The 24,363-nt window shown below is 41.1% G+C and overlaps 1 protein-coding gene and 1 pseudogene across 1 annotated transcript; one reads left to right on the top strand and one right to left on the bottom strand.

The window, feature by feature from the left end:
- LOC8081062 (nuclear poly(A) polymerase 3) lies at window positions 3,452–9,596 on the bottom strand. Its single transcript, XM_021450969.1, has 10 exons — window positions 9,076–9,596; window positions 8,894–8,971; window positions 8,705–8,803; window positions 7,130–7,192; window positions 6,890–7,051; window positions 6,128–6,241; window positions 5,759–5,821; window positions 5,366–5,665; window positions 4,476–4,640; window positions 3,452–4,377 (listed from the first exon to the last, which is right to left on the bottom strand). The coding sequence occupies exons 1-10, from the start codon at window positions 9,307–9,309 to the stop codon at window positions 4,048–4,050; spliced, it is 1,608 nt and encodes a 535-aa protein (XP_021306644.1). The 5' UTR covers window positions 9,310–9,596; the 3' UTR covers window positions 3,452–4,047.
- LOC8081059 lies at window positions 10,938–16,512 on the top strand (annotated as a pseudogene).

Genomic DNA, 24,363 nt, shown 5'->3' with positions numbered 1-24,363 from the left:
CGGCAAGACTGCGCTGCCGCACGGACGTGACTGATTGCGATTGAGTTGCCAGATCGTACTACGACGTGCTAGCCTGCTAGGAGTAGCTAGCATAGCCTACAATACGCTGCTGCTAGCCTGCTACTACGAGATCGAGATGGATTCGAATCGATTCGCTCGCTTCCGCTTCTCCTTCCTCTCTGCTTGCTCCGTGAGTCCGTGGGACGCAGCGCCGCACCACGGTCGACGAGGCGAGGTCCTCGGTGGTCAAAGGGCCAATCGAGTTCGAGTGGACTCGCGGTCTCTGTCGATAGTCCCTCATTTCTCACGTCTCACTGCGGCATGACTTGTGAACCGAGCGCATGTCCGTTGCTTCGTTCGCCTGGTGTAAGCCGTGTCTTGTTCTTGAAAAAATTTCACACATGCTATAGCATTTTCGTTTGTTTATAATAATTATTATCTAATTATAAATTAACTAAGTTTAAAAGATTCGTCTTGTAAATTTCGACCAAACTATGCAATTAATTTTTATTTTTATTTATATTTAATACTATATATATACTTATATCTAAAGATTTGATGTGATAGAGAATTTTAAAATATTTTAGGTTTTGGATGGAAGTAAACGAGGCCCTAGCTAGCGTAGAGTTGCTCTTTGATCTTCTTTCGAGACGTCAGGTTGTTTGATCGTCTACGAGTTTCGTAGTATATCCTATCCAAACTACTGTACCTAAAAATTAAAACTTTGTTTAGGTCTTTATTTAGATCTATTTTTTTTTATTTTGACACTGTATTATTTTTGTTGTTATTTTATAAACATTGTTCAATTATAGAGTAACTAGACTTAAAAGATTCGTCTCACGATTTACAGACAAACTATGCAATTTTTTGTTATTTTCATCTATATTTAATGCTTCATGCATGTGCCGCAAGATTCGATGTGACAGAGAATCTTGAAAAAAATTTTATTTTTGAGGTGAACTAAACAAGGCCTTAGTTAAGAGAGGTGAAAAAAAATTAGGTACCATAATACTTTTGTTTATATTTGGAAATTATTGTTTAAGTGTGGACTAACTAGGTTTAAAAGATTTGTCTCGCAAATTACAAGTAAACTATGTAATTAGTTATTTTTTATCTATATTTAATGTTTCATGCATGTGCCGTAAAATTCAATGTGACAGAAAATCTTAAAAAGTTTTTAGATTTTGAGATAAACTAAACAAGGCTATTTGAAGATAAAAAGATGCTATAACCAATCTCCTATCTCTTTTTTTTTTCTTTAATAATTTTTAAGTGATCTCCTAGAAAACAACATTTCTCCTAAATAAAGGACATCTTTCCTATTTCCAAAGAAATATAGGAGACATATTTTAAGTAATCTATTGTAATATAGTTCTTTTATATTCTAAATTAAGTTTAAGGTACTCTTCTAAAATAACTTTTAGACGACTAAGGCTCCATTTCGCACAGCTCCACTTCACTAATGAAGCTGCTTTAGGGGGGCTTTAGCTCCATGAATAGCTTTATCAGTGGAGGTTGGGTCATTTTGATAAATCGTTTGGCAAAACAACTCATTTCTTAAAATTTGCTCTTACAGAACGCCACGTAGATGAGGTGAAGCCGGGAGAAGCCACTATTTTTTGTTCCTTTGCACCCCCAAAGCTCTTTGATAGCACATTTTTAAGAGCTTCTTTGGTGGAGCTATTTTATTTTAGCATGTTTGGCAGAAAACGGCTTCAAACGACTCTTGAAGCCATTGTAGAAGCCTTACCAAACAGGGTCTAAGGCCTTGTTTAGTTCACCAAAAAATAAAAAACTTTTCAAGATTCCCTATGACATCGAATCTTGAGGTATATGCATGGAGCATTAAATATAGATAAAAACAAACTAATTGTACAGTTTGTCTGTAAATCGTGAGACGAATCTTTTATGCATAATTACTCTATAATTAGATAATATTTGTCCAATAAAAACAAAGTGCTACAGTGTCAAATCTAAAAAGCCTATATGAGGGATCTGATGGAGATATTTAATCTAGCTCAAATCCATCCATGTATTCTTAAGACTTAAACTAGTGAGCATCGTTAGTTCTAATAGTTATATTGTTAATTAACCATCAAAATCATTGTGTTGTTCCAAGGGTTCATGTTTTCTATCCGATCTCAAGAAAAATAAAGTTGTTGCGCTATGATTAGGTATTTGGGTCCGTCCATCTTAGGCCTTGTTTATTTCACCCTAAAAATAAAAAAGTTTTCAAGATTCCCCGTCACATCGAATCTTGCGGCACATGTATAAAACATTAAATATAAACGAAAACAAAAACTAATTGCACAGTTTAGCTGTAAATCGCGAGACGAATCTTTTGATCTTAGTTAGTCCATAATTAGATAATATTTGTCACAAACAAACGAAAGTGCTACAGTAGCGAAATTCACATCTAAACAACACCCTACTCACTGAATTAATAGGTTAAAGCTCTATTATTGTCTGTATGTTGACCTAAATTTCGTGGGTCGGACTCAAGCCGAGTGCAAACTCTATTACACGACAGGGTGTGCGATGACTCGTCGCCCTCCTCACGCTCGCCTCCTCCGTGTGAGCTCCTCCACCTCACCCTCCCCCCTTGAGATCCTCCCCTCCCCTCCCACACCCGATACCGAGAAACCCAACGAGCTCCTCCCTCCTTCCCCTCCAACGGTTGCGGTGGGTTCCCATGAGGTAGGCCTCCTCCTCCTCCTAGATCCGTGAGCATCAAAGATGACGGAGGCGGTGGCTAGGGTTTTGGCGAGCCCTCTCCCTCTTTCTTCTCCAACTCTGAAGAGTATAGAAGGGCCCGACCGAGAAAGGTAGGTAGGCAAAAGCGGTGGAGATGGTGGGCGGACGGCTTTAGGGAGCGGGCGTTTGTAGGGGTGGTCGGGCCAAGTTAGGGCGGAGAAGGCTCGCCGGTGTTGGAGAAGATGGCGGCAGGCAAGCTCACCGGAGCTGGAGAACATGACACCGGAGGAAGGGAAAGGCGAACCCTAGCATCCGTGGAGGGGCGGTGGCCGACAACGAGGGTGAGGATGACAGCAAGACAAGACGGAGGAGGGGCACGTAGAGGGCAGGGTCAAGGGCTCGACGCGCTCCCCCCAAGCCGAGGTTTGACCAAGCCATTCCTATCTTTAATAAGTTTAATTCTTGGAATAACTTAATTCCAAATACTTATACCAATTATTAGCTTATAAGAATGAGATAGTGATGAATTAAGCTACTCTTCTCCACGAACTAAAGAAAAAAATAGAGTAAAGATAATACAGTACCATGTTCATGGATTTTTTTTCCAGTTTTTGCCTTTTTACACTGAAAACAAGGTACGGGCATAGTGAGAATTGCAATCAGTACGCATGCATACAGATATTTCCCTCACCTGGACACAAACTTTCCGCACCAAAATTCTGTTGCCCACAATTCAGTTAAAAGAATAATACCGCAATTACATCAAAGCTTCGCATGAGAAAACATTTCCTCTTCCTCAAAGTCATGGTCATTACTCATTACCAGTTACCATAAAAATCCTTAGATTGGACACACAAAAGTTTTTGCTGGCCTACAAAAGCAAAATTTGATCGCATCGATCCAAAACACTTTCATACTGGCCTGGATTCTATAGTTACCATTCACAACCTCCTCCACATAGACCTCAGTATCTGTGCCCAGCAGCAGCACTAACAGGAGCAATTTACACATTTTTTGCCGCTGGGTACAAACATTACACCTACAGTTTACATACAGCTATATGTTACCTCCCTCTGACTTGTATACCAATTGCTATGCTGTGTACATGAATATGCATGTACCTGCACAAACCTCACAACAGGAATAAGTCGCCCGAATGACCCTATTTTGCTGGATGCTTGAAGAAAGATCCAGCTATTGACATCCAGCTTCTCAAAAAACAAAAACTCCCATATTCCTTGTGCCAGAGGCATGAACAGAAAAAAAATCCTGTATCTGATGTCACAAACAACAGCAGCTTCTTACTGTTGTCATATTCACAAGCCAAGCTCACGAGCAATATGATAGCAGAGCCTAACTCACTGCATTGTACCTCTGCTTCATTAGTTGGTGCCCCATCATATGTTGTGGCAGCTTTTCTGAGTAAACTGAGAGATCAAAGATACTCTTAGGCAGCTGGGGAGGCCCAACAATGGCCATTGTGATGTCTGAATGGGCACATTTTTCCTTTCCATAGATGTTATTGCAGACGCTTTTCATGAAATCTTCTTTGAGAGAACTTGTACAGATTTGAATATTCCTTGTGAAGACGAGACCCCAGAAGAATACAACATTTGGCTCAGTGATGGTGTGATCAACTTGTTCCGAGGAATCTGGGTCACAGTAAACGCCAAGACTCTCCAGCTGCAGAACATCAATGGAGAGTTGAATATCAACATTAGCGCTACTACCCAGAATATGGAAAAGGAAAGCACAAATGCACAAAGAAAATGTGAAATAACCTTAAGAAGAAGGTTGCGGAATCGTGATTTCACCCATCCAACCCAGTCACGCAATTCTTCGTCCAATGGAGCAGAGAGAACTATGCGGAGAAAGCATTTGTATCTTGCACCATACGGAAAAGATGCAAAGAGCCAACTCCAGTCAAAATCAGTACTTCTGGTATCCTGTGGAAGAAGCAGATGAAATATTACCAACCTGACAATTAGGGACACATGCAAGCCTTAATCCTACATTGCACCAATAATAGAGGTGGGTGAAATGGAACTGTTGACATCTAGCATTTTAGAGAACTTAGCAATAATACTTTACCACATAACATATTTGGAGAACTATCAGTGAGTAAAAATCTAAACCATAAACACAGCAACTGATCCAGAGAGCTAATTTGGTGGGTTGGAGTTGGGTGAGTCCCACTGTGGGGGCAGGGACGTGGGCACACACAAGTAATGATTTCCTGAGTAGTTAAATGGTGAAAAATTATAATGCCTTGTTGGGAAATGAGAAATGTATTGAGCCATGTCCACCCTGGACTACGAGAAGCCAACACACCCAGAAATTGCATTGTAAGAAATCTATAGCTATCCAATAAACAAAACCAGTTAATCCTGTTACGCGAAAATGGGAACATGACCACACAAAAGCGAATTTTGAAAATTGAAAAGAGAACCTCAAAATAAGAAACAATACCTTTCAGTTTAAATTACTTGGTAGCTTGCAACAAAATGCTACAAAAGAAATAACTTGCAACCTCAATTGACAAAAATACAGATTCTAGCAATTTGTATATGAAATTCCAGCATGGTATGACAGTGGAAACATAAACAAGGAACCTTTCAGGGAGAAAAAAAAAAGCATTAATTAAATAAAACCCTAGCAAGAATTGCTATACCTTTGTCAAAGCATAACCACGCCGAAGCTCTTCTTTGATTTTGCTGAAAGTACTTTCTGTTGTACTAGAGGAGCAAAATTCTGGTGGATTGCAGGGCAACATTATGGGCATGAGAGAGCACCCATCAGGACCCCGACAAAGAACTGGCGGATCCAGCAAACTCACTGGAAGAGGCCAAGGCCAGTGAGCAAAAATATCGAAGAACAAAGACAACAAAGTATTTATACTAGCATTCGGATGTCTGCGGCAAACATATGCAGCAAGAATCGCCAAATGGATTCCAGCAAAGAAGCCAAGTAGCTGAAATACAGAAATACCATCAGGCAATCAATAACAGCGTAGTTGTAGAAAATAAAGGACAACATCATAATCGACTGTAGACAAAGCACCTACATGGCAATGAAGTCCTCTTTTTCTCGCCCATAGTTTGAGGCACCGCAACAGATATTGAAATTTCTGTATTGATAGTCCATAAAAAAAGGGAAAATTAGAATAGGAAGAGTGGTAGCAAGAAGGGTTTAAAGAAGTCATAAAAAGTGCAAGTGCACAACAGAATTCAACAGTGCTAACAAAAAGGATATCTGATTCAGCATTGACGAAAGACATTAAAGAGACCAAACTGAGAAATATAGAATGTATATAACAAACAAAGTGATACAATTGCTGATAACATTAGGTCCCAGATACAAAAAGGCACAGAGTAAAACAAAATAAATGAAGGAAAACGGTACATGAATAAATCTAGTGAGGTGGTTTTTGGACCTTCATATTAGGAACTAATTGAATGATTTGTCTATTAGCACGAACTCCAGATAGACATCTCCAGCTTGGCCCATCCACATTCTCTAGCACATGGGGATCAAATGCATGCATAGCCTGCAGTGTACAGCCTGTGAGAACTTAAAAAAGCACCAGATATCATGTACAGCATCTTTGTTCTACAAACTAACCAATAGTTTAACGAATTCAAACTAATAGTTAAAACACATGATGGACCAGGTAGGACAGAGTTATGATGTAGTACTCCCTCCATTTCAAATTATAAGACGTTTTGGCTTTTCTAGATACATTGTTTTTCCTATGTACCTAGACATGTTGCATATCCAAGTGCATAGCAAAAGCTATATATCTAAAAAGGTAAAAATGTCTTATAATTTGGAACAGAGGGAGTATATGCATAAGGACATCAAAGATACTTTCTCACAAAATGTTACCATGCTTTGCTCAATCACGTGAAAGACCCAAACAATGTTGAAATAAATGTATACAATTCATTAAGGTGTTGGACTGAAATTTCTTTGTCTTATGAATTAGGCATAGCTTTCAAAAGTTATTACATATGCCTCACTGCATGCTACCAAAAGCTGTAGCAAGCAACAAGATACAGCATGACCAAGACGAAAGCACAATGTTAAGGGTGAGCTGACAAAAAGGATGTTCTGAGAAAAGTAGAAATACAAATTACGTGGAATCAACAAAAATAACACATTTAACATATAATGTAGTGAAAGACCAGATGCTTACCTCTGCAGCATTGATAAATGGGAGTTGAACATAAGGAAAGTCAACTAAAATCCCATTGAATTTAAAACGCATCAATGGAACCTTAGCTCCTTCAATTGACTGCAATTCTGATACTTCTGGCCTCCCTTCAAGCATTTGTCGCAGGACAACAAAAAAATGGTGCTGCAACCAACACATGAACACATTCTGAGTAAATTTCAAAATTTGTCAGCACAAACAAAATACAAAATTGACACTTACTTGCAGTGTTGCAATATAAGGACCAATACAGAGGACATCAATATCAGATTCAGGTCCATATGCCTTCAAAGTAGAAAACTTTAAGTCAAAGTTTGTCATAAAAAGGTAAATCACAACATTCAAAGGAGCAACTACAGGAGCAATACCATATAAAGTATAAACAAGCAAACTAAAATTATAATTCTCCTATAGCTCAGCTGCTTTACATGCAATTAAACTATCAAAAGCTAATTAACTCGGTTTAGAAACTTGCAATGACCGAAAATGATGGCATGCTAACAATGATTTGGAATGCAAAAGAAAGCATTCTACGCACAAGTGTCATGTTCATTTTTTAAAATCTGCATAAAGTCATCAATACAAATTCATATTAGAAGCTCTTTGGACTTCTGTTAAGGCTTTCAGAGCACAGTAGAACACAGTTTATACAAGCTCATGTGTGCTATTTACCATAGAAGCAGACTTGAACATAAAAATTGTCCCATGCTCCTTAAACTCATACAAATATGTTGTATTTAGTTGTGCACAGTTAAGCTTTAAACACATCCCAGCTATCTTTTATACATTTGAGATTCAATGTCTGAAAACAACATGAGTAGACTTATGTTTTATTAAGAAAAAAACTTGATCCCAGGGAATAGCCTTCCCTGAGGCATTATCAATAGGAGCCTCAACCACACAAGCCCGAGAAAAGGCCCAGAACCCTGACTTCACCCATACTGCCACACCATAGGCCGTAGCCCAAGCCAGCATCGTGCAACTACTACGTGGATTCCAAAACGAGTGAACTTTTTTCATGTGCAAACCAGGGCCAGAACCCTGACCAGCGCCGCCTTCGGCATGGGGGTCCTGTCGCCGTGTTATCAGCACATTTGTTATTGCTATGTTTTATTTACAAATTACAACACAATTTTGCTGAGACAAAGTGTATTAGAGATCATGTATGCCCAAAACAGCACTTCTTTCTTACTGGAGAGAACTTAATATGAGCAGCAACTCTCTTCTTAAATTTATGACTGCATATTTTGATTAACCTACCAATCATTGGGCTTACATTAATGTACAGAAGCAACACAATCAGACAGATCACTCAACTAGATCATTAACTCAGCGAGCTCAGGAAACAAATGACAGAAAGATTAGGAGCTATATGCTGCTTTGTTGAAACACTATCAAAGTCGTCATAATTGGCAGATTTGTCAAAGCAAGAGACACCCTTTACTAAACCGATCATGTCACATGCAACTCCAACACATACTTGCACAGAAGATAACTTGTGGAAATAGAATGAATAATGTAACAAACTTACAATACTGATGTAACAAACTTACAATACTGCATGGCTAGCTGATAAACGTAATGCCTTGCTGGAAAATATCCGGGCAAATAAAGACTGGTGATACCAATTTCAGCAATAATTGATTTGTTTAAATAGAACACAACATACAAAAGATACACTAAATGCAACACAGACACTACATATCATTCTAAATCATACCATGAACAATTAAACTGGATGCTACATCACCATAAAGGTTTCCAAGAAATTGTGGACAAATTTGGCATCCTCCTTACCCCTAAGGCATAGGAGCCAAAGGTCAACACCGTGGCTGATGTGATCCAGTGCTGTTTGCCCTGCTCGTAGGCCACCCTCTTTGCCCACTCCATCACTATCTGCAACAAAATCACCACCAGATCAAAACATCAATTTCTACCGGCGTTGCAAGTGGAAGCCTTTAAGCCCAAAACCGTAACCCCCATTACCTTGCCGAGCTCGCGTACTACCCGCTCCCTCCTCCGTTCGTCCTCTAGCGAAGGCACAATCCCCGCGTCGGAAATGAACTAGACCACATAAAAACGTCAGTTCCCAAAATCAACCACCAACGCACACGAAATTACACTGTAAGGGACAGCCGTGCGTGCGAGCTTTAAGCTCCGGAGTTCACCTTGAGGAGGGAGCGGCTCCGACACTCGTCCATGTAGACGATGACCTCGCGCGGGAGCGCCATGGGGATCGGGCGCGACAGGAGCGCCCCCGGGGGCGGGGGCCCCGGGAGGTACACCCCCGTCGTCGGTGGGATCGGCGGTGGAGGCGGCGGGCCCATGAGCAGCACGGGCGCTAGGGTTTGGGTCTCGGCCCTGCGAGCCGCCGAGCCCCCGACGGCGAGGTCCAGTGCCATTGCTTCTGGAGCGGGGGCCGCTGGAGAGGGAACGGAGGCGGCGGTCGGCGGCGGCGGCGAACCGGCCGCGATTCGCCGCCGCGTTGTTGAGTGGGTGGCGGACGCGGAGGCGACGACGCGAACAGAGCTTCTTCACGCTTTGTCGCTTTGAAATCGCTGAGACTTGAGAGACAGCTTTGGGGTTTAGTTAGAAAGGGAATGGACCCGAACGGAACGGGATCGGAGAAGGGGGAGGGGGCAGCGACACGAGAAAAGGATGGGGTTTATACATGGGCGCCGCTGCCTCGTCGGGGGTTTGGTCGGCCGGAGCCGGATGGTACGAGTCGCGAGCCGACGCGGCGCAACATTGGGAAGTTGGGGGCGTGCCACGCGCGGTAGCTGGCTGGCTGCCTGGCTGGCTGTCCCTGCCTCAGGGTGGCTGACTGGCTGGCGAGGAACGACAGAGGAGGAAAAGGTCGCAGTGCTGATGTGCTCTTTGAGACTATGCGTTTTTTATATAACGCTGTGTGCTCGCTTCGCTTCAGAGCTGTCGATACTTGATAGATTAAGAATATTGTACTGTTGTTGGCTTTTTATAAGTTACCTTTCCTAATTCTAAAGCTTTATGCTGTTGTTAGTTGTTCTAGGACCACATTTGCTCGCCGAAATCCTCTTTTATTTGGTGCATAAAACAAAAGTAAAAGAGACATTATGACGAATCAACATCAAATCTATACCAAAACAAACATGTGCAAAACAATAAAATTTTGACAGTAGCATCACATCCCATATTATCCATAAATGACTACATGGTGAAATGAGTTATTCTGTAGAATGGCTAAATGATGGGCCATGATAATTATTGGACGAAAGAAATGGAGGGCAAAGAAAAAGGAAGAAGTAGTCTCCCGTTTCTACAAAAAGTGTCATTATCACATCCCAATAATAAATTAAGTATTTTTTAGCTTTGACCAAATATATATACAAGATATTATTAATATTTGTGGTACGTAATTAGTATGATTAGATTAATGATTTAATAAATTTTCATAACATGCCTATTTGGAGATAAAAATGTTGTTAAAGTTTTTCTTTTACAAACATAGTCAAACTTCCTACAAAACCCTGCGACTTTCTTTTTGGATGGAGAGAGCTATAGCTTCATATTTAGTGTCAATTGCTCTATAAGCTTCATTTTTTTCTACGAAGTAAAATAAGTTGTCACCATCAACATTTTTAAGTACAGCAATGGTAAATTTATAGCACAGAGAAAAGCTAGGATCTATGCTCCCATGCAATACACGGCATCATGGAAGTGCACTAGCCTCATCTTTTTCCCTAACCACACTTAATTTCTTGCTTATCCTTTCTCATAAGCTCAAATACATGAATTTTAGATACATTTAACTACTATATCCTTATCCATTGAGAATAAGAATCAAGGTCGTTGTGTTTAGAAGTTATTGAGTGCATATAAGTGGTACTCACGAAATGTATATCTACTATATTGCTAGTCTTATTAGTATAAGTTGACTGTTGATGTCCATTTAATCAAATAAGAAAGTGATCTAGAAACAATAATGAACCTTGAAATGTGACGGTATGTAGGAGAGACAAGAGAATATGTGCTTGCCCTGGTCCCACCAAACGAAAGGCTGCAGTGCAAAGCCAAACACATGCGCCATCAGGCCTGCAGTGGTTCTCAATCTCAAGTCTGAAGTCCCGGCCCGGATGAGAGTCGAGAGCAACTACAGTGACCAATTCGACAAATCCTGCTCCTAAAATCCCTACTCACACAATCACACGCCTCCAGTGCTCAGCCTCCGCCGCCGTAGCCGGAGCTTCCGCCGAGGTGACGATGCACGCCTCCTCCGGGTGGAACTTCTCGGAATCCTGCTAGTGAGGTATTGGTTGCTTGTGACTTACGGGTTGTGCCGTGTTGTTCCGATGGCTGATGCTCGGCTGGACTGGGCGGGGAGGTCGCTGGAGGAGTTGCGCAGCTTGCCGGACCACGACACGTTCTGCCTGATGGCGCTCTCGCCGCTGGACGGGCGGTACGATCGCTTCGTCAAGGAGCTGATGCCCTTCTTCAGCGAGTTCGGCCTAATCAGATACCGCGTTCTCATCGAGGTATCTGACATTTGGGACAGTTTAAGATCCTTGCAAACACAGTATCTGCCTACAATTTTGAATGGAGATTGGACGCTTGAGAGCCTGTTTATGGTGTTATTGTCAATGCTGCTTATCTGACGCACCTTTCTTCTTCTTCAAATCAAGTGGCTACTGAAACTTTCTCATATTCCTGAGATCACTGAGGTACCTCAGTTGAGTTCAGCAAGGAAGCCCATGCCTTCTTAAATTCTATTATCGATAATTTTTGCATTGATGATGCAAAAGAAGTAAGAAAATCGAGAAAGTAACCAACCATGACGTGAAAGCCGTGAGTACTCTCTGAAGCAAAGGTGCAGCACAAATCCAGAGATTGCAAAGGTTGCAGCTAGGATCTTAATGTGTCTAGGAGTAATTATTTTTGGTTAGACTTTAAGCTGAATGGCATCTTGAACCTGTTCCCAGGTGTCAGAGTTCTTCCATTTCGGTTGTACGTCTGAAGATATCAACAATTTGTCACATGCATTGGCTCGGAAAGAGGGGATAAATAGAGTTATGTTCCCTGTCATGATTGACATATGTAGAGCATTGTGTTCCTTGGCAACACAAAATTCAGGCTACCCTATGTTGGTTCGAACTCATGGGCAGGTATGACGTATGAGGCCACCTTCACCGTAATATTGTATTATTGTTATGCAGCAAGAACAAGAAGGTTTTTGTACCCTTAGTTTGAAGCATATCTTCTCCATTGACAGCTCTTAAAGACCTTCCATGTGAGATATACGATATAAAATAATTACTTACTGGGGCTTGATGTTCTGTAAGTTTGCCTGGTTGATGCAGCAAGGTGATTTGGAGTGATAGTAAATTGATAAGTTCATAATGAAAAGAATGGAATTGAATGATTGGTCAACTCATTCAGCTATTTCCAAGACAACATGGGTGGAGGAAATACAAACCTGCATTATTTATCAACATAGTCTAGGAGAGTTAAAAAGATTATTATTATTATACTGTTCTGGCGGATAATCTTGAGCCTTTCAATTTGTACATGAAAAGGGAAAATTATTATAAGTGACAAAATTATTCTTCAGTGTTGAATTGTGGAGTACAGCTCAGTAACTCTTTCGATGCAATAGTGAACACAGTTATCTTGCTCAATTGCTTGTATGTTAGTGGAATGCGCTTGCTTTGCCAAGAAAGACATGATTTGGAACCCTGTCTTAAATTGTTTTCAATTCCTGCTTGTAGCCAGCATCACCAACAACCGTGGGAAAGGAGATGGCAAACTTTGTGGCCAGATTATCTGATATAGGAAAGAGTTTCTCATAGGTGAAGATACTAGGGAAATTTGCTGGAGCTGTCGGCAATTACAATGCTAATGTGGTTGCATATCCTGAAGGGGACTGGCCTAAGGTGGCAGAAGAATTGTTAGATTCTTGGGTTTGCAGTTTAATCCCTATGTTACTCAGGTGATAATTCTTTGTTTTGACATTAGTTTCTTCTCTGGTCTTCAATGCTCTTTCACAATTAGGGAGGCTTGTCAAATTCTAGGATGATCATAACCGTCAAAGTTGTTGGTTCTGATGCATTTTTATCCCTTTTACAGATTGAGCCTCGTGACTACATATCAAAGCTCCTCAATCTATTTACCCAGTTGAAAGCCCTAGTTTGGTTTTGGATAATTGATGAAACCCTAGTACTAACCTCTATACTAAGTGCGTGTAGACTTAATGAGGTTGGTACATGCCAAGTGATGGAGCAAGTGATGATCATGGTGATGATGGTGATGACCACAAGATGATCAAGTGCTCAACTTGGAAAAGAAGAAAGAGAAAAACAAAACCCTATGGAGATCAAGGCAAAGGTATTGCTTAGGGTTTTGGTTTTGGTGATCAAGACACCATAGAGGGTGTGATCACATTTAGGATAGATAGCCGTACTATAAAGAGGGGAATTCTCTGGCTAAGCGGTTATCAAGTGCCACTAGGTGTCATTGTTCATGTGCATGCATTTAGAACCTAGTGAGCTAACTTAACTCCTTCAAAGAAATTGTTTGTGAAAATGCTAACAGACGTGCACACTTGTTGGTTTACACATTGTGGTGTTGGCACACTTTGAGAAGGAGGTGGAGTTTGAAGGGTAGAGAAAGAGGATGGAGTTCGAAATTCGGCGCTTTTCGAGAAAATGAAGTGCATATTTTCTATTGCGCCGGTGGGAAATTTGGAGAAGTCACGGGAGTGTTTCTCGCTGAGAAAACACTCACCGGACGCTGGCTTCTGGAGCACCGGACGCTGCGTCTGAGCGTCCGGTGCAAACAGTGCCTGGCCCAGCTAGGGTAAGGCACCGGACGATAGGCACCGGACGCTGGCTTGTGCGTCCGGTGGTTAGCGTCCGGTGTGCGGGCGTTTTGCGACCCTCTCTGCGCATGGGTCCGGTGAGCACCGGACGCTTAGGGTGCGTCCGGTGGCTTGCGTCCGGTGACCCTGCGAGTTTGCGGAACTCTCTGCGCATGAGTCCGGTGTGCACCGGACGCGTCCAGTGCTAACTTGCTCAGCGTCCGGTGCTTTGCAGGTTACCGTTAGACTCTGACACGCGGCTGACGTTGGAGCACCGGACGCTGGTGTTGAGCGTCCGGTGCCCCTTTAAGAGCGTCCGGTGACCTCGAGTTAGACCCAGTGAGAGAGCCAACGGCTCTATTTGTTTGAGAGGCTATAAATACGTGTTTGGCCGGCTTGGGGCTAATACCCTTGGCATTCTAACATACTTGACATCCTTGTGAGCCTAAGCAAACACCTCCCACTCATCTCCTTCATAGATTATACATCTTTGTGAGATTGGGAGTGATTCCAAGTGCATTTGCTTGAGTGATTGCATCTAGTGGCACTTGGGGATCGTTCTAGTTGCGGTTTTCTTGTTACTCTTGGTGGTTGCCGCCACCTAGACGGCTTGGAGCAGCGGAGGAGGATTGGCACGAGTTGGTGATTGTTCGTGGCCATCTCCCGGTGATTGTGAGGGGTCTTGTACCTTCCCCGGCGGAGAGCCGAAAGGTAACTCTAGTGGATTGCTCGTGTCATTGAGCTACCTCACTTGTGGGTAGGTTCTTGTGGTGTCCTAGTGAGGACGAGGTTCGTGCTACACCTCTTAGCCACCGAACCACCAAGTGTTGGTCGACACAACGGGGACGTAGCGTGCCGGCAAGCACGTGAACCTCGGGAGAAAAATTGGTGTCTCAATTGTGTTTAATTGGCATTCTCCCGGTGCTTGATTGTTTATTTTGGTGATTGGTTCATCCCCTACACGGCGGTATAGATATCTCATCTTATCTTTACTTACCGCAAACTAGTGTAATTAGTTTAGTTGCTTACTTTGCCTTGTGTAGCTTAGTTCTCTAGTGTAACTTGTAGAGACTTAGTTCTTGTGTGCATAGAGATCATAGCAACTAGAATTGTTGGGTAGGTGGCTTGCAAACACCCCTTTAGAGCTAGAGCAAAAAACTTCGTTTTGTTATTTACTAACCTTTTGCTCTAGTGAGTTTGTAGAATTTTTAAATAGGCTATTCACCCCCCCTCTAGCCATATTAGGACCTTTCACCAGTTCAACAACGTGTTGACTGATTTTGATAGAGACATGTGGTCCTATATATCATTAGGCTACTTCAAGCAGATAAACTAAAAAGGATTGACACCGCAGTTTGGGAGAATTAAACTTGTACTGCAAGGAAACAAATTGATTGATTTTTATCTTCCATATTAACTTGAAACATCTTCCAAAATTCTTTTTTCAGATACCAAAGGCTGGTGAAGTTGGTTCTTAGACTATGCCTCATAAAATCAACCCCATTGATTTTGAAAATAGTGATGGAAATTTATGTCAGGCCAATTCTATATTATCCGGTGTAAGCGTGAAACTACCAATATCTCGGTTGCAGGTATTGTCACTAATCCAATTTTGTGCCAATTTCAGTTTTTCTAACATCAGATGTCAGGATGAAAATCTGGTGCCAGTATTCATGACACGTATATACTAATACTAATGGACCACCATGTTGTATCATTGACAGTGTGACCTGACAGACTCTACTGTTTTGAGAAACTTGGGTATGGGATTAGGTCATTCTCTATTGGCTTACAAAGCTACCATGCGTGGAATCAGCAAGGTTCAGGTAGGTGGAACAGAACTTTCCTTCATCTCGTTACAGATGATGTAGTTGTACTTGTACCTTCAATATAGTTGATGCATGTTTAATTTTTAGTTTATGATTATTAAGTATTTGCAGAAAGCTTGATGATCAAGCAGATAGACCTACCTTACCACTTGCTTTTTTCATAAGATTTGGCCTGACAGGAGAAAAATACACTATAAATTAGTGCTGACTGCTAAGCGGTAGGCGTTTACCCAACTAAAAGTTCACACCACTCAAACCAGATGAGGATAACTGATTTAGTAGGATGAGGATGTTCCTTTTGTGCAGTGCTCAACTGCACATACTTGCATTCTTGGACCATTGCATGCGAATATCAGACGTTTACTTTTCTTTACTATTGACCTGAGATAACTTGGTTAAATTTTTGCATGCATTTTAAGTAATTATGATCAGGCTAGAACTTATGTGCTGAATTGGTGCCTATACAGGTGAATGAATCACGTTTAGCTGAAGACTTGGAGCAAACTTGAGAGGTTCTTGCTGAGCCAATACAGACAGTAAGGCATCTGTTTTCTTCTGTCCATTTCCCCATGAATTATGTTCTGGTTGCTGTCAGAAAGTGCTTATTGTGTGCGCATCAGACATGTATCGCGTTACTGTTATTATTATTTGTAGGTGATGCGAAGATATGGAATACCTGAACGATATGAGAAGCTGAAGGAACTGACGAGAGGCCAAGCTGTCACCAAGGATAGCATGCAGCAATTCATTGATGATTTAGACTTACCAGAGGAGGTTCGATCAAAGCTTTCGAAGCTAACCCCACACTCTTATACTGGGCTAGCGGAGGATTTGACCATAGACATCGAGAAGTGGCCCACTTTGTTCGTCTAATAAGTGTTGACGGTCCTTAAGTATCAAATTTAATTATCAAATAAACAAAGAAAAGGATCCAAATGAAATCAACATCCAGACTTAGGGTTTTATCTGACAGAATTCCACGAGTTTTGGTGTTTGTCTATTTCTGCAGGGGGTTATCAGGAAATATAGAAGAAAGGCCCACACGTCGGGATTACATAGAGATATTAACGTGCTGCGCAATTTTACATCATCTAGAAGACTCCAGAAGCCACGGGAACGAACGGGAAGGCGAACGGGCCCGGGGGCAGGGCGCCCGCCCACCCCCCTTGGGCGCCCGCCCAGGAGTTGTGGCCAATCACGCTCAATCTCGCGGATTATGCTCCACCGACCTAAAGGATCAAGAATAACCGTTCAATCAATGTCGGTTTGATCCGACGGCCCAGGTTCACTTGAGGGGACTATAAAACCAGACCCCCTGGCCCCTGGAGGAGACACCCCTTGATCATTATTCATTATTCTTAGACAGAGCAAAAGCTAGGGTTTAGAGATGAGAGCTCTCCTCTCTTCTCTAAACTAGAGTAGATCTAGATAGTAGCAAGATGGAGAGCGAAGGAGGATTACAGGAGAGGCCGGCCTGTCGGTTCTTCCTCCGGTTGTACTTCGCCATGATCAAGCTCTAATCAAGCTTGCTCATGGGATGACTCTGGTAATCTACTTCTAATTCATTATGCAATTACTAATCATGTATGTTCTGGTTCACAACTCTTTTGAGTACTTCTAATCTATAGGACCCTATAGGTTAGAGTTGTAGTATAGGTGTAAGCGTGGTGCTTAGACCTAGATTACTTGTGGATATCCCCTGACTAGCTGGATCGTGTGGTAGGCCGCGTAGGTGACAGTTACGTTGGTCCCCTGTAGTCCACCTCTCGTTAGCAGGACGGGTAGGGTTTATCGGCCTATGGATAAGCATCCTTTGTGGTGTACTCTTATCACGTGGTTCGTCCCAGACATAGACATACCCCTTTGAAGTAGAGAAACCATAGTTATCCTCTCTATTCTGCTACCATCGCCCATATACTAGAATTGCTCTACTCTCTATTCCCATATTATCACTCACTGTTATCTTACCTTTAATATTGTTCTTATTCGATTCTACCATCTTTCCTATTCACACCTATTTACTTATCTTGGTTAAGTTAGAACGTAGATCAGTTCTCCCATTTCCGTGTGGATACGATAAAACCTTTAACCGGGTAAAAGCTTCAACGGTATCCGTGCGCTTGCGGATTATCTGTGTGCGTATAAATACCATAGTACACTCTAGTGCCATGCTGGGGATGACAACCTAGTATTCAAGTGGTGTTAGCAAGTGTCAACAAGCATTTTTGGCGCCGTTGCCGGGGAAACGGTTGCTGAGTTGACTACGAACTAGCTTAATCATTTTCTAAAAGAAAAATAAAAATAATAAATATTTTCCTTTTATCCTTTGCCTCATCTCTGCTATTCTTTCTTCTTATCTAATCCTTGATCTCTGGTCTATTATGAATTCAAACATGTCTATCTATGAATTTCATAGACCTATGGGCACACATCTCGAACCACCAAAATCTTCAAAGCCTATCATAGCATCTAGTTTTGAGATAGACCCCGAATACATAGAATTTATTCAAAAACAACCTTTCTCAGGAGAAGGTGAGGAAAACCCATACACCCACCTAAGAGAGTTTTATCGAGTCTGTGACCTCCTTCGCATAGAAGGCATGTCCGATGAGACCCTTAAATGGAAGCTCTTTCCGTTCTCTTTAACGGGAAAAGCTAGACATTGGTATAAACTCAAAGTAGGGAGTGTTCATGGAGATTGGAAGGAGTTATATAGTAGTTTTCTTTCTAAATATTTTCCAATCTCCAAAGTGGTGGAACTTCGGCGTGAGATTCTTTCTTTTAGACAACTGGAAGAAGAATCTCTTGGCAAATCATGGGACCGCTTTATTAACCTTACTCTCACTGGCCCAAAACTTTCTATTCCAGAAGAAGTTCTTCTAATTCACTTTTTTGAGGGCCTTAGTAAGGAAGATAAGCAAACCCTTCATGCGGCCTCTGGAGGATCTTTCCACCACCTATCCGCTAGTGAAGCTTGGAATTTGATTGATTTAATGAGCGGAAAGTCTCCTAGCTTTTATATCCCTGAGAAAGAGAAAGAACCAGTTCCTAGACAAGAAGAAGAAGTTTCGATAGCCAGATCACAACCACTTCAATCCCAAACTTTAGCTATCGATCCTAAACCATCAATACCCCAAAATTCTCCAAGGGAGGAAGGAATTCCGACCTTAAATCTTTTAGATGCTGATGGTTTAGACTTCTGGTTCTATAAGAGACCTTCAAGCAGGGATAATTCAAATCCTTGCAATAATGTTTCTCTTAGAGAATGTCCTGGTTCCTATCATGAAGAAGTCGAGGATGACATATCAAGTGAAGGAGAGCTAAGCCATATAGACAATTCTATCTACTCCCCTTCCATGTTCACAAGTTCTAAATCCATCCTTGACCTTAGAGATCCCTCTTATCCCTCTTCTTTTCAGTCTCATGATGATCCTAGCAATTCACCAAGACGACCAAACCATAGGAGTCATGAAGACCATAAGGATGGCGTGTCAAGTAATGCCATAGAAGGAGAGCTAAGCCATATAGAAAATTCTAACACCTCCCCTATTTTGATCACAAGTTCTAAATGGCTAGAATGTGTAGAATGGATGGATAAGGAAGAAGCCTTAATGGGTTCTGACTTTGGCTCAATTTCAAACGGTGAGTTCTTGACTCCCTTTGAAGATGAGATTCATCCAACTATAGAAGAGGACATAAGTGAGACCAATCCAAGAGAAACTCTGAACATTCAGATTGGAGACGAAGATAACATTAATGAGCATGGAATTTATTTCATAGCCACTTTGTTTACTCCATGCTCATATGCAACATCTTCCCAATCTATTGGTCTCTCCGACATCACCACACTTGAGATCTCCAACCCCCTCTTCCTTTCTATTTATAAAAACTTTAAAAGGGCGGTTGTCGATGCATATGTCTATAATAAATATTGCAGATCTCGTTGAGTTGATAGGTTGGCGTCGGAGGGGAAACCACTTCGCCAACATAAACTAATGGTTTCCCAAGGACAAGCTTAGTGTCTTAAAATAAGCATTGATCAGATCGTAACATGAGCCTTTAATTATTTGCAACATTACCTTGTGTATTGAGCATATAAGGATAATTGTAAAAAAATATTCCTTCGGGTATTCTTGTCACTAACCTTTCTAAGGATTGGAGCAAGAAGATCGGATGAATGACAAGCACAAGGTATGTCCAACCAATCATCATACAACATTGAATTAAATTCATCCAAACTTGAATTTTGCAAAATTCAAGCTTGGGGGAGTACTTTACATAAAAACATCCTTTGCCATGTTGCTATGTTGGTTGTCCCTACCTTTGAGACATGCTCAATTTGTTAAATACTAATCACACTACTTCATCTCCACTTGAGTAGATCTCTATAAACGCTGTCATGCTACCTTTGTCTATTTACTAGCAAGTGTTGGTTTGGAAGTACTCGCCATACTTCCATTGGCATTTAAATTAAGCATGGTGCTTAGGTTAAATAGCCTTCCTTAATCTGATTAGACATGGAGTCTAGTTTGGTTATTGAACTAAAAAAACTGCTTGAGTAGATATTGGTATATTTTGTCGGACTAACCCCTGCAGAAAAACTTTCAATATCGATTTGGGAAGTCCTGAGATAAACTCACATCAGAGACGAAGAGAGTGACACATGAAGTTTAACAATTTGCACAAGAAGGACATAGCTCATTCATCATAGAGAGATGATCCATGGAGGGTGCCACAAACACGACGCACAACCGCTAAGAAAGGAAAGCTTCCACAAGATGATACTGTACCATCACTCTTCGAGCAAGGTAACATCTTAAGGTACTTGACTATCACTTTTATAAGCTTCTCCTTGGTTCTGGCGTTCATATAAATAAAATAGACAAACGTGTATGATTTACAACTCTAGATTAACCAACCCAACTGATTCAACATGTTTAGTCCTTTAATCCTTGTTCTTAGTACTACCTCCATGATCCCACACTCCTAATCATATGAGCTAAAATGTTACACATTCAATCATTGAGAGATATAAAGAAAAAGACATATACATAAATAGATTATCTTTCCATAAGGTTGAGCGATCTGATCTGACAAATGTTATAAGTGCTACACTCATGAACTTATCATCCATCAACTTTGTCTTGCTCACTATGCTTAAGGTTAGAGAAGAACAAATACACTTTTGGTTCTGTTGGTGTTTTCCACCAACAGGGCCCATGCACTTGATCTCTGCCTTGTCTCTATGAGCAGGTACACTACGAGCACAAACACACTGAGCAGGATACTGCCAACACCGCACTTCGAACTACTGGGCAACACAAATAACGTGGGTGACACCGTATCAAGAGGTGCAGACGTCAAGGTCCGCACCTGAATCAAATTATGCACCTGAAGAATGAACACGATGAGAAGTCTTGACAAGAAGACTTAAAACATTGAACCCTCGCCGAAAGGTAAGATTGGTAGTTATCCATATTTATCCTTTCTGCATTCCCTTTTCCATTTAATTATTTACTATCCTTAAATAGATTATTAGTTAATCATGCTATCTTGAAAAGAAAATAAAAATGTTAAAAAATACTAAGCCCCATATGAGTATACGAGTGGCATAAAACCCATAAGTACCTTCACTGTGGTGGCATAAAAATAAAATAAATATTTCTTTTCTACTTTATAAAATAAAAATATAAAAACAGGGAGTAATATTTATTGAGGAAGCTCAACGTGATGAAGGCTAGATATTTATGCTAACACTTAATTAGTTCCACAAGCTTTGTTGTCTATTTGAGCTCCACAGAATTTAAGAATCAAGAAGACTAGCAGACGGAGGACATTCTAATCGCTGTCAGAATGCTGCTGACTTTCAAATACACCTCTGCCACCTGCTAGCTACATCAAGGGAAATTACGTCAAAATTCAGCTTGGGGGAGAGCACCCCCATTTATCTCGCTAAGTATTTCTACCTATCTTTATACTTATACTATTTTAGAATTTAATTATACAAAACTACGAAAAACCAAATAAAGATTTCATGCTTATATATATATCTTTTGCTTAGTGTGTTTATTAAATAAATAAAGTGGCCATGCTAATCTGAATCTTAATAATAAAACTCTAGCATGGATATGATGAATAGTTGCTCTGCCTAATTTGCAAATTTAAAGTTCTCTCTCAAGTTTAGACATAACTGTTATAATTTAAAGCTTGCTCTAGATCTAAACTTGTGGGATGAAAACTTGATCTGAAATCTAAGTTGTTAACGGATATGATATGGGAAGGTTGAGCTGCTGTTTATCTATTCCTAGAGATGCTAGAATTCTGGAGAATTTTATCTTTGAAAAATCTTTAAAATATCGCATGATGAGTTCCTGTATGATGAAAGTTTAAATTCCTACCACAGCCATATATACATGCTTGCTAGACTTTGAGCCACACATTTATTATTTACTGCTTATGAGCATTGAGTGTGGTCAAGCTGTGTAGACCCTTAGGAGCTTGTCATGTGGTTAAATCAAGATTCACTTGCACGTTCACTCATATATATGCTACTTCTACTCCGGAAGTATCATCCACATATATCCATACATTTCCATCTCCAGAATCACCTAAAAATATTCTACTCCTAATTCGGGAGAGAATAGCCAAAAACATCTGTGTTTTTCCCTTGTGAAATAAATGCTCAAGTTATCTTGCTACTACCACTTGCTATATTATCTCAAGAGATGAGTGCTCTAAAAAAAGAAAAAAAAGAAAAGAAAAAAAATAATAAACGAGGAAATAAAAAGGGGCAAGTGCCCGGAACCTCGAAAGAAAAGAAAAAGAGTGAGACGAGAGGTAAAAATGGACAAGTGTCCGACAGTAGAATTAGGGGTACAAGATACCCACCTGAGAGGAAAGAAAAAGAAGAGCATCTCATTCTCCTCATAAAGTTTCAAAAAGCAAGGAAGGTATGTATCCCCTCATAAGAGCAAAAGTAGAATTAGACTTTCACCATTGTTATCACCATCATCACCATACACCATTCATTCGCCACACATGCACATCTTGATTTGGCTCATTGACTTGTTTCTTTGGATCCATGGTTTGACTATGCAATACATGTCTTGTAAGTATGTATACTTTATCTCTCACCTATGAGCTCCAGATATTAAAGCCTTATTAGAGTAGGGTGAGAGAGAAGGCAATGTCACTATCCCTTATACCACAAATACCACATATTTTGAGAGAAGGCATATACCATCACTGCCTTGGTAAGGATCCAGAAATACCACAAAAGAGAGATATGAGAGAGTCATACAAAGGAATCTCTGAGTTTTATTTGAAAATCTGCAAAAACTCCAGAGATATAGCTGATCAAGAATAAGAGACATGGCACTTGACGGGACTGTTCTATCTTTTAACCACTCAAGACAGAAGTGACGGTTACAAGTCCCATGGTGAAAGGTAAAGTAAGTAAGTTTTAAGTCTTGACAGTTTACTCTAACTCAGAGATGAGACCTCATTTAAAAGCATGTGTACCGTCAATTTTTAAAGATATTGCAACAACTTACGATCCATAGCTGAGTCTATCCTTGCTCAGGGACGAGCAAGAGGTAAGCTTGGGGGAGTTTGTTGACGGTCCTTAAGTATCAAATTTAATTATCAAATAAACAAAGAAAAGGATCCAAATGAAATCAACATCCAGACTTAGGGTTTTATCTGACAGAATTCCACGAGTTTTGGTGTTTGTCTATTTCTGCAGGGGGTTATCAGGAAATATGGAAGAAAGGCCCACACGTCGGGATTACATAGAGATATTAACGTGCTGCGCAATTTTACATCATCTAGAAGACTCCAGAAGCCACGGGAACGAACGGGAAGGCGAACGGGCCCGGGGGCAGGGCGCCCGCCCACCCCCCTTGGGCGCCCGCCCAGGAGTTGTGGCCAATCACGCTCAATCTCGCGGATTATGCTCCACCGACCTAAAGGATCAAGAATAACCGTTCAATCAATGTCGGTTTGATCCGACGGCCCAGGTTCACTTGAGGGGACTATAAAACCAGACCCCCTGGCCCCTGGAGGAGACACCCCTTGATCATTATTCATTATTCTTAGACAGAGCAAAAGCTAGGGTTTAGAGATGAGAGCTCTCCTCTCTTCTCTAAACTAGAGTAGATCTAGATAGTAGCAAGATGGAGAGCGAAGGAGGATTAGAGGAGAGGCCGGCCTGTCGGTTCTTTCTCCGGTTGTACTTCGCCATGATCAAGCTCTAATCAAGCTTGCTCATGGGATGACTCTGGTAATCTACTTCTAATTCATTATGCAATTACTAATCATGTATGTTCTGGTTCACAACTCTTTTGAGTACTTCTAATCTATAGGACCCTATAGGTTAGAGTTGTAGTATAGGTGTAAGCGTGGTGCTTAGACCTAGATTACTTGTGGATATCCCCTGACTAGCTGGATCGTGTGGTAGGCCGCGTAAGTGACAGTTACGTTGGTCCCCTGTAGTCCACCTCTCGTTAGCAGGACGGGTAGGGTTTATCGGCCTATGGATAAGCATCCTTTGTGGTGTACTCTTATCACGTGGTTCGTCCCAGACATAGACATACCCCTTTGAAGTAGAGAAACCATAGTTATCCTCTCTATTCTGCTACCATCGCCCATATACTAGAATTGCTCTACTCTCTATTCCCATATTATCACTCACCGTTATCTTACCTTTAATATTGTTCTTATTCGATTCTACCATCTTTCCTATTCACACCTATTTACTTATCTTGGTTAAGTTAGAACGTAGATCAGTTCTCCCGTTT

This window comes from Sorghum bicolor, chromosome 1, assembly GCF_000003195.3.
Source record: "Sorghum bicolor cultivar BTx623 chromosome 1, Sorghum_bicolor_NCBIv3, whole genome shotgun sequence".
Taxonomy (NCBI): domain Eukaryota; kingdom Viridiplantae; phylum Streptophyta; class Magnoliopsida; order Poales; family Poaceae; genus Sorghum; species Sorghum bicolor.
Note: the sequence above shows the minus strand (reverse complement) of the source record. Positions and strands in the feature narration are given on the sequence as shown.

Bases quoted from the DNA above. Each gene is read 5' to 3' on its own strand.
- LOC8081062 (XM_021450969.1), bottom strand. From the start codon at position 9,309: ATGGCACTGGACCTCGCCGTCGGGGGCTCGGCGGCTCGCAGGGCCGAG. The intron at 7,052-7,129 runs GTAAGTGTCAAT...TGTTGGTTGCAG, and splicing joins CTTATATTGCAACACTGCAA to CACCATTTTTTTGTTGTCCT. The intron at 4,641-5,365 runs GTATAGCAATTC...CTTCTTCCACAG, and splicing joins GTGGTTATGCTTTGACAAAG to GATACCAGAAGTACTGATTT.